The 11,067-nt window shown below is 42.9% G+C and overlaps 1 protein-coding gene and 1 long non-coding RNA gene across 5 annotated transcripts in view; one reads left to right on the forward strand and one right to left on the reverse strand.

Moving 5' to 3' along the window:
- VCL (vinculin) overlaps positions 1-5,446 on the reverse strand; it is a 65,201-nt gene extending 59,755 nt beyond the window's left edge. For 2 of the 3 annotated variants that reach the window (XM_074907214.1, XM_074907212.1), the window contains exon 1: positions 3,796-4,205. In XM_074907214.1, the coding sequence (XP_074763315.1) occupies positions 3,796-3,963 (168 nt within the window). In that variant the 5' untranslated portion in view covers positions 3,964-4,205. Of the gene's footprint in view, positions 1-3,795; positions 4,206-5,154 lie in introns of those variants that run through there. The other variant, XM_074907213.1, reaches the window with a different exon arrangement.
- The window catches only part of LOC141960921 (uncharacterized), a 76,252-nt gene continuing 69,805 nt past the window's right edge, over positions 4,621-11,067 (forward strand). Inside the window, exons 1-4 of one of the 2 annotated variants that reach the window (XR_012633715.1) lie at positions 4,621-5,171; positions 5,636-5,771; positions 6,814-6,862; positions 10,249-10,334. This is a non-coding gene — a long non-coding RNA (uncharacterized LOC141960921). Of the gene's footprint in view, positions 5,172-5,635; positions 5,772-6,813; positions 6,863-10,248; positions 10,335-11,067 lie in introns of those variants that run through there. The other variant, XR_012633714.1, reaches the window with a different exon arrangement.

Genomic DNA, 11,067 nt, shown 5'->3' on the forward strand with positions numbered 1-11,067 from the left:
TCCTACTCTTCCACAGTTAAGGCTTTTTGGTAAGTTGTTTTTAAACTTTATGTTACTGCCTAAGTACTGATACAGAGTTTCACCTGTTCTGAGTGTATGTTTGTGTGGATTTAGTTGTGCCTAGATGGGGTGGGCTTCAGCTGGTGGTAAAGAGACTGACCACACAACTTTAGGAAGTGGCAAAAGCCTCTGACATGAATGACTGACCCAGTGCTATAAGGGTGTTGTTCTCATCAAGTACAGTCTTCAGTTAAGCTTCACCTTACTCTAGACTGCATTTATTTTTAAAAATAGTGCTTGGCCCTGCTCTACTTAAAGGACACATCTGATAAACCATGACTACAAGACAGGTTATTTATAAGCTAAGAGACCCTTACTGATAATTAGCCTGACCTGCTAGTTGTGGTTACTGACTGAAATGCAGATAGACGTCAGCACAGTTTCATAAGCGTCAAAATCTCAGTAGATAAATAAAAGGTATATCACAGCATCCACTAAGAATACATTCGAGAGATGTATTAACAATTTAGAGAGTAAGCACTTTTTCCCCACAGAAAATAATAGAAATTGGATGCATGTAGACACTTATGAAAGATTCAAATACAACAGGACAGCACCTATAGCGTGGAGGATAGAAACACAGAAGCTGCATCATCACCTAGAGAACTGCTGGCCTTTCAGAGCAGATCTCAGTTCTGAAAGATCTCTGCCACTTCATCTATGACCATAAGTGTCTTAAATCTTTCATTTATGAGCATTTCACACTAGTGCCACTTTCATCCGGCAACTCAAGCTCAGTCAAAATGAAGGTCAGAAAAACAGGGTAATGGTCAAGTATTTTATCTCAGCTAAAACAGATCAGATCTTTCAGAGCACTGACCTGGTTCAACAACCCAGCCTCTAAAAACCCAACATCTCCCTGTGTTGCTCATCCTGCTCCAATATTTAAATTTTGTGTACTTACTAAGTCCCTTGTCAGGTTCCCTTCTATTACCTTAATTCTCACGCACAGAATTATTTCCCTGTCAAACTCAGCAGCTTCACCCATGGTACTGCTGGTATTTGGCAGAGCAGGACCAACACTGCTCTAAAGTAGTTCTTTGAAGCAGTGGAAAGAAACGACAAAAGCGGGCTACACCTGTACTGATAGAAAGCCAGAATCCATACAAGACAGTAAGTGAATTGAGTTTAAAATATCAAAGTATAATCTGCTTTTTCTGTTTGGCCATAATATAACATTACTCTGAACATAAATGCTTGTAAATTTACTCCTGGAAAGTGGAGATTTTTCTTCTCCATGAAATAGAGTTGGTTGATATATGTGTGATAGGTTTAAGTCTTCTGCATCACCATTAGTCATCTTTGATAGAAATCCCTCTTTTTAAAAATAGACTAGAAGTTTGATTAATGTTTTATTACCAAAAAAAAAAAAAAAACCACCAGGAAACCACCATATGGTTCACTTCCTCCCAGTTAAGTTTGGCCAGTTAGAATGCAGAATTTTATTTCACTGCCCACTATACTAATAGTATATTTAACAAGCTCCAAGTTATTCCCTGTCTATTGGGTTTGATTATTCCCTCCCCAAAACCAATTCTGTTGTCTTACAGTGTTACATCTTTAGCTACAAGAAATACCAAACCAAACAGCAACCCTCCCGTAAGAGGCACACATCCACTCCAAACATCAGCCAACAAAAACATTAAGATCTTCAGTTTAAAAAAAAACAATTTGGGACATTATTAATCTTGTGACACTAATCTAAAGCCTCTCCCTCAAATTCTTGGCTCCAATCAAAGGTTATTTTTGTGCAAAAAAGCTTCTGCCACTTACTTCTACATGCAAGAGTTTAATAAGTTACCTTTACCTTCAGAACAACGCACTGAAAACACAGCTCGAGACAGGAAAAAGAACTTTAATTCTATTTTTCCTAATGTAGTCAAAGCTGTATTCTAACAGATCAGGGCATCTGCCTTTTAAGTACCACCTCAGATTACACCACTTCTATTTGCTATTTGTGAATTAACACTGAAAAATAATTCAACAGTGTTCATTTTTATCTAGCTAGCATGCAAGAACAGAAAACCACGTTTCCAAAACCATTCAAAAATTAAGTAAGAGCTGGCATTAGTAAGCTGCAGAAACTAATCCTGTTTCTGCATTTCTCTAATAAATGCTATTTGATCAGATCAGGTTTCTTTCAAGAGGGAAAGGGAGAAATAGTCACACAACCCAGTGATACAGGCTAAACTCAGAGAGGCAAAGCGTTATTCTGAAGTTTTCCTTTCAAGGAAAAGTATTTCATACACTCAGGCTTCACACCCTTACAGCCAATATACCTATTATTACATCAGTTCACTGCTGCAGACCAATTGTTCTTCATAAAAACAAGAGTTTCAGCTAAAGTCAGCAAGAAACACAAGTATTTCAGACAGTACATCCTGCAAAATTCATGGAGTCATGGGGACCAAGAGCTGTAGTTACACTGTAGTAAACTGCAAAACCTCAAAAGCGGCAAGTTATTCTAGCATTAGCAAGTACTAGAGGCCGAAATCTGACAAACACATCACATACATTAGTCATCATACACCAGCTTCCTATACCCACAAGCCTCATTATTTCAGTGCATTAATACATCAGTTAATAGTGACACAGTATTATAACTGTATGCAACTACTTTATTTTAAGGTAAAGCTTGGTCACAAAGCCACGAATGACTTCAGAATTTTATAGGATTCAAAGTGACCAAGTAATTCTGATGTTCAAAAATGAACTCAGATTATCTGTAAATGAACTTAAGAGTAAGTGCAAGGTAAGTTTTACCAGGCAATTCATAATTAAATAGAGAACTATGCAGTGCTTTCTGTATCAAATGCAGTTGGTTATAAAAGTACTAATACAACTAAAACGTTTCAAATGTGTTGATCATTCACTTCTCAGACTGAAATGTCCATATTGCAAATACAGAAAAAAGACGTGCTATGTATAGCTACCTAAAAGAAGTCGAGAGATTCAAGCCCATTTCCAGCCACCTTTAGCTTCCCACAAGAAAACAGTAGCTCACAAACAGAACAAATTACGTCTCCAAACTTCTAGAAACCACAGGTCTGTCTCTCCTCGACTCAGGCACTGCTAACGAACTGCCAGCCTTCACCAATATAAAATCATTATCAAATGCCCGGAAGGTTTTGTTTGTGTTTTTTTAGGACAGGAACACACCGAGTAAATATTTTGCCTTTTATAGTGCATACACTTAAAATAGGAGTTTCCAAGACAGCAAAAAACCACACAGCGTATCAGAGACATCTGTGAGGCATTTCAGGGTATGCTCCGCATTGAGTGGAGAGGACGGTATAAACAGCAACAATCAGAGCACTTTACTGCACTTTGCCATGATGCTGTCCCCCAGGAGGAGAAAAAGGCAGGCTTCGGCCAGAAATATGGTGACCAGCCCACTGTACCGGACAACTCACTGCCCTGCAGCACGGCTCGACGAGCTCCTTCGCCGGCCGGGGCGGGAACAGCCGAAGGCTGCTTCAGACAGGAGCCGCAGAGGTCCAGAAAGGACCAGCTTAACCCCTTCCCGACCCCCGCTACCAGAGGCGCCGCCAGGGAAGCCGCTCCGTTACGGGGCGCCGGGCGGGACGGGGGAGGGGTGGGGTGGGGGGTGCCCAGCGCACCTGTGCGTGACAAGCTGGGCCAGGCGGGCTCCGCAGGACCCCGGAGTTGGCCGCAGCGGCCAAAGTTGCTCCCGCGAGGAGAAGCGGAGGAGGCGGGCCGGCCGCTGCTACTCACCCGCACCAGGTTGCTGACAGCGGCCTGCACGGCGGACACGGGGGCGGTGAGGTCCGGAATGGCCTTGCCGTCCACCTCCCCCTCCTCGTGCATGATAACTAGGTGGGAGATCTGCTGGGCCACCGGCTCCAGGATGCTCTCGATGGTGCGCGTGTGGAAGACGGGCATGGCGGCGGCAGGGCGGGGGGGGCCGGGGCCCGAAGTCCGCACAAACTCCTGGCAAACTCTGTCTCTGCGGGCTGGCGCCCCACAGAGAAAGCCGCGGCCTCCGCGCGAATAGGAAAATGAATAAGAGAAAACCAAGCCACCACGCAAACCTCCTCTCAGCAGCCCACAGAGGTGGCTGCCAGTTAAGGCTCGCAGAGACGGGACTCGAACTCACTGCCCTCTTGCCTCCCCTTAGTATCGCCCACCCCGCACTGGCACCGCTCCTCAGCCAGGCGGCGGCTTTTCAACCACCACAACCTACCCCTCCCACGGCTCCCCTCCCCCTCGGCCGCCCTCGTCCAATGGCCAAGCCGGAACCGCCGCTCCCAGTGGTGCAATGCCACGTCCATCAACATTCCAGGGCCTCCCTCCCCCTCCGCCCCCTCGCCTCTCCCGCACCACCCGACTTCCCAGCCAAGCTTGGTTGCGCGGGCGCTGGTTTCCCAGCGTTGGGATGACGTCAGACATTCTGGTGTCCATATAAGGCGACGATTAAAGCCGGGGTGCCGGGAGAGCGCCCGCGGAGCGGCGGCGGGATCCCTGCGCCCCGCCCCTCCCCACGCTGCGCCGGCGGCTGAAGGTCGGTCCCTGGGGCTGCGGCCGGCGCGGTGCGTGTCGCTAGGAGCGGCCGAGCGGAGGGGAGGGGGCGCCTCCCGCCCCTGCCCGCCGTTTCGGGGGGCTTCCCGCGGGGTGCTCCCCCCACGCCGCCAGCGCCACCTGTTCCCCCCGCCCCGGCGGCGGCTGCTGCCGCCCTCCGCGCGCGTGCCCGCTCTCCCCACAGCTTCCCCTCCCCGCGGGGCGCCCGGAGCCAGCCCCGCCCGGCCCGGCCCGCCCTGGGCGCGGTCCCGACGCTTCCGCCCCCCCTGCGGAGAGGCGGCGGAGGCCGCTTCCCGCCCGCGGGGGGAGGGGTGGCCCCGCCGGCCGCCCCGCTGCGGCTGAGGGGACGCGGCGGGACAGCGGCCGCCGCCCCGGCCGCCCCCGGCTGGGAGAGCCCTGGGGTCAGGGCCGGGCGGCGGTGGCCCTGCGGGGTGGGCGGGAGGGAATCGCGGCCGGCGGTTTCCACCGTTTTAATCTCTGGTGGTACCGGCGGCACGGGCGCTCGTTCAAATATATTTCGGTGAGCGACGTGGCTCTGGGGGAAGGAATACAGACCGTAGCCGGAGAGTGACGTGAGTTCCCGCTTTCCCGTAGCGCTGACGCTGGAGCCCGGCGGCGGCTCGGCCGGGAGGGCAGCCGCCTGCCCCGGCGGCCCGCTCCGGCAGCGGTGTCACCTCCGGCAGCGGTGTCCCGGGGCCTGCAAGTACCGCTGCCAGGCTCAGCAAAACTCGCGCTGCGAGCTCGGAACGGAGGGCTGCGTTGCCCGCTCGCCGGCGCTGCCCGTGCAGCAACTCCTGTGACATGGGGAGTACTCGTTGTAATAAAATCAAGCATATGAGTGAGGGATTGCGGGCTTGCAGTCTGTCCTTTTTCCTTTCCTTGATAACCTAAGCGCGGATTTGGAAAATTATTGCTGCCTTTTAGGTGTTTTTTTCTCTTTGTCCCGGAGCTGCTATTTTAAAGAAATATCAATATTCTTGTCAGACTAGCTTTCACTCCTAAATGTTTCCGAGCAAACAGCATGCTTTCTGTGCAGTGTTTGAACACAGCTGGTCCTACCCGCAGACACAGGGACGTATAGAAAGAGCAGTTCAAACAGTAAGGCTTCTGGCGTGCACAAGGATCTGTCTTTATAACTTCCAGTACCAGAGTTGTCACTGTTGGAGCTACAGGTATAGTTAAAAGTTGTAGGCCTAAAGAGCTGAGAAAAAAAGGTTTTGTGCAGGGTTAGAAATCTTAGTAACACCTTTAACTCTGAATTTCATTTTTTGATGTTCTCTTTTAGTATGCTGGGAATCGTGTTTAGGTGTGTGTATTTATTGAATCTGTAACAGTAGAAGTCAGATGACTAATTTCCATGTTGCGCAGTCCAGTTTTGTTTGGAAAGAGGTATACCTGTAGGCTTGATAACAGATAATCAAATTATTGGTATTCAAAACGTACTTAAAACATCGACCATGCATCATAGGAGTATTTTATGCTGCCAACTATTGGCTATATAGCATGTACGTATCATTTCTAGTATATGCATTCCCAGCAGTGCTTCTTTAGGATACTATGGATCAGTAACAAGGAGCACATGTGAAAATCCTTCTGGATAGTAATATGCAGCATCTGGGAATTACAAAAAGCAATTAGTCCATGTTATGAACTAATAATCTGCTAAATTCTATTTTTTAGAAGTATGCAAACCACATATTTAGTAATTTGTGGGACTTGCACATAAGCTCTCTGATTAAAAAAGATTACTCTAAGTCTGGGATCGTGTATACTGAGTTCTGGCTGAAACATGCATGTGCATGCATATGTTTTAAAGAAAAAAAGAAGTATTATCTGGCCATTGTAAAAGGCTGTCCTGCTGGCTCTAATAGCTACAGTTACTACAGTAAAATAAAATATAGAACAGATGGTCATTTTTGGTACCCTTCTGAAAATTCACTTGTCTACAGGACAAAAATATGTGTGTTTGCATTTGTATTTGGGGGTGTGTTGGTATTGAGAGTTTGTTTCACTATTTGGGTTATATTGGTGTAATTTTTGCCCAGTACTATGTAACTGTACTGTAGGCCCATCAACTGAAATTTTCTGCCTGCTGTGGCTATCTAATTTTTGAAGCCACATATGGAAAAATTCCAGACAATTTACAGCAATACATGTAGCTGTATTTTTTCTTTTTAAGTAGCACTTTTACAGTGTTTTCTCTTTCCTTTGCAGTATTCAGACCTGTCACATTGATGTCATGTGAATAACAGCTTTGCAACAGGTACTTTTAAAAAAAAAAATCAGGTTTTTTTGCCCTTTGCACTATTTAGTCTGTAATTATACATTAATTATGCTACTACTGCTTCTCCACTTTGTACAGCTTCATTAAATCTCCAGATTTTAACATTGTTAGAAAGTAAAAATGGATTTGATCACAATATTTTCCGTTTATTGAACTCAAGGTGGAAATGTATGAATTCTTTTGTCCTCTTCCAGCATGGTATTCCACATCAACAGTGGATTACCCACTGAGAAAAAAAGATGCTGAACCTCCTTTACTTTCCACACACTCAAAATCTTAGTACTGTTAAGAAGTAGTATCTATTATTAGCATGACAGTGGTGACTAGCATCTCAAGTAAGTTAAAGTAGTTAGAATGAAAGGATGAGCTTTTAAAACACTCTTTAATTGTCTTTCACTATTTCATGAGAACTCAGGTGAGTCCATTTAAACCCATTTCTGCAGAGAACGGGGATGTCAGCAGATCTTCTGGTTACAAAAATCTCCATTGATTTCAAGGACATAATGTCTCTCTGTCCCAGATAATCGGATAACAAATTCTCCTTTTCTCACACATAATTAAGTCTTTTAATGAAGCAAATAAATCTTATTTCTACTTCCACTGAGGTGACATATATGGATACAGAAGTGATAGGCTTTGGTAGAAAAAGAGGGAACACTTACAAACCAATGTAGCTGCAATGCAGCCCCTTCCACAGTATCTTTCCAAGAGTTCTGTATTTTGTGGTCAGGGTGCATGGCACTGCAACTGCAAGTGGCAGCAGCAGCAGAACAGACCTATTTTCAAAGAGCTTCATGAACTTACAGTTTTATGTAATTATAAGGTGTTTTGCTAATATTAATACTTCACTGAAGTGCATGTGTTGGCTCTAAGCACTAACCTACATTTTACATTAGTTATTTTAGTATTAGGCAGAGAAGGATTAGGTTTTCTAGGCAAATGCACTTGGCTATGATGAATCACTTTTCCCTGGAATAATCTGCTGTTGTTCCTTGTCTGCACCAACTTCTAACTTTTCTGAATAACACCTGAATAGCTGCCTGAGGAAGTTTACAGAAACACTGTATTCACATATTCCATAATTTCGATTTCATTACTGTCTTGATGTTATGAAAATTTAAGCATATGTTGAAATTTAAGGAGTAGGGTCTCTTTTTATGAGGTTTGGGAAGATTGGAGACTGATCAGTGGGCATAGACTGTAAGGTCAATGCATTCTGCAGTTCTTATCAAGCCCTTTGTGTAATGTAAGGAGTAAGCAATGGATGATTGAAGTTTAAAAAAAAAATTCTCTCTGTGGTAATGTCTGCCTTAAACATAAATTTTAAATTTGTCGTGGGTTTCTTATAGAACGGTGTTACTATATTGACAGCTCTAGCATGTAGGTGACTGGCACAGAAAGAATACATTTCACACTGAAGAAAATACAATTTAGGGGAAAGAAAGAGCAGATTACTAAGGAGGTATGACAGTCTAGCTTCACCATAATAGTCTGTCAGTGTGCTATGACGTTATAAATATGACTTCTGTCATGAAACTAGGTTAGGTTCTGTTTAGTTCTGGGTCTTAGCTGTTGGTGTTCTAGGAACTGCAACAAGACCAACATTTAAGCATTTTTCTCCACTGACTCATCATCAGTCACTATCTGAGCTAGATGGGAGCAGCCTATTAGGATTGGAAAATTTAAATCGCAATTGTCAGCCATCTCTTGAAAAATGACCTTTATTTCGTCATACAAGGCTGCTTGGTTCCTAGCTGCCATTCTGTAGTTTGTTAAAACAGTGGGGCTTAGATTTGTGGAGAATGTTGCTACCAATTCACTATCTCCTTTAAGGAGTTTCTTGCTAGAGGCTCTATACATCTGTGTAGCATCTACTGGGAAACAAAGAGTGCAAATGTAGTTTATTTTTATATCTTCTTAGTTACTGTGCTCTGATCCCAAAACATTTTATTAACTACACTGCATTCTTAAGCGGTTTATTATGGACTATCTTAACAATTGTAACAACATAAGAATGTTTTTTAAGAACATACAACATGTAGAAAATAAGGATGAGCATATTAAATATATATTTGTGTATATATATATTAATGCTTATTCTAGAAATTGCTACTTAGGAATGAGGTTCAAAAAACACATTTTCCTACCTTTCTTCTGAAAAATTCCAGACGAGAATATATTCTCATGTATGTAGAAAGCATGCGTGATAGTGAATGTGTAGTTAAAATTACACAGTCTATTCACACTAAATGCAAACAAGAAGTCTTTCTACTCTTGTGACAAAATTACTGTGAACCTACGATAGACTTTGGTTTTTCAAAAAGCAACAGGTAGTTTTCAGGAGCTTGACTCTGTGATTGGATAGATGAGTACCACTACAAGAAAAAAAAAGAAAAAAACTATTCCTATATATCCCACCGAGTATCACATTTGTTATGGCAGTATTTTTTCAAAAACCATTTTTAGTCAATGAGAGGTGTATACTTGTTCTCTGAGTATAGGCATGCTGGCTCAAAGCTTGTCAATATAATTGACTATCCGGTAAACAATTTAAGTGCTTTATTCACAGTAGGTGACCATTTTAACAGTCTAAACATTCATTTTACCACTAGAGATTTTGGTTAATATTTATGGTCATGTCTACATATGGACACAGGGAAATTGAAGCAAATAAACTGAGGATGTTAAATGTCTTGCAAGAATATTAAACCTCATTTGAATGTTGTCATTCAGCTTTAAATGGCCTTTGCTGCACCATGATTCTTTTCCAAGTACATGCTTCTTGGGAGTAGTAAGACTCTTGTCTTACTTAAAGCAGTTTACAGAGCTGCTGTATTTGCTGGCTGAGAAGTGGTAACTGACTTCTTGTATGCCCTTTGTGCATTTCTTTAAAAAGTGAAAAGTTGGTTTAAACCACTCCTGTTGATCAGTTTAAGCTTCCCTGTTTTACTTTGCACTGAAATGGAGATACCTCAGCTGAGATGCCTACAGTAAGTTCTCAAATTTCTTTCTCTGCCTTGTAAGAACACATCTTGATAGTTCTTGAATAAGTATTTTTGGATATAATTATGTACAGTTCAATTTCAAGGACCCCTGTATCCAATCAGCCTATAAGATGACATATGCAATACTAGCATTTTTTTGGCTACATGTTTCTCGGTGCCTGTTGCAGCTCTGCAGGCTTTTTTTCCCTCCTGTAATATTAGGCACTTGTATGTATCAACTCCTTTCCTATAGTTCCTCATATTGGATTTGATTTACCAAAGTATTAAAGCATGTGTGCATTGGTAAGTATAATATTAGTCTGAAATTTTAAGTGTTTTGCTGGTTTGGAGTCTCATAAATTATTTATATCCCTACTGCAGAATGAACAGGCTCAGGGGTTTCTGCAATTTTGTGTACGTTCCAATTCACCACAAAGCCAAAGCCTTTGAACTGGACAAGACTTCTGGTAAAGCCACTGTCTAAAATAATACTATATTTAGTAATAATGAACTCTTTGAATATATGCATGTATGTAATTGCTTTTTTACTGGGTAATCGTGAAGATCTTTAACTCTTTCATAGATTATGTCTTAAATAATTATCTTAGCATACATACTAAAGATTTGTATCTTTGTATTAGTAGATATAGGAGTTTACTACCATCAGCAAGTACTAAATGGCCAAATTAGGCAATACTTTAAAAAGAAATTGCTAGATAGCGCCAAATTGCTGTATATATGTATAAACTCCTTTTGTATACAGTGGAGATCTCAATCCACAGAATAAATCACATTGACATACTTCTGAGTTTCTCATCTGTGCCGCATTCATTAATTCATCTTGACTAAAACTCTTCTAGTGTCCCAGACCTCAGAGGAGCTTCGAGTAATTACAGTAAGAAAGAAAATTAACCTAATACAAAAATACTCTCTTCTTCCTGCCCTCAGATCCTGAACCTACAGTTATTTTCACATAATTGGACCTTGTACTTGCAGAAAATTCTGTAGGACTCATTGTAAGATTGCTCTGTGAAGGTATACGTTTTGTTCTTCATAAAAATGCAATGGTGTCACAGAAAGGACAGTGTGTATTCAACACTGTGCCACTCATAGGTTTAAAGATCATTAGGACCATAGTAAGAGTTTTATCCTGTTGGAAAGGGAAGAATCCAGAATTACATTGATCCATGCAATGCTTCT

The sequence above is a fragment of the Athene noctua genome, chromosome 5, assembly GCF_965140245.1.
Source record: "Athene noctua chromosome 5, bAthNoc1.hap1.1, whole genome shotgun sequence".
Classification (NCBI taxonomy): domain Eukaryota; kingdom Metazoa; phylum Chordata; class Aves; order Strigiformes; family Strigidae; genus Athene; species Athene noctua.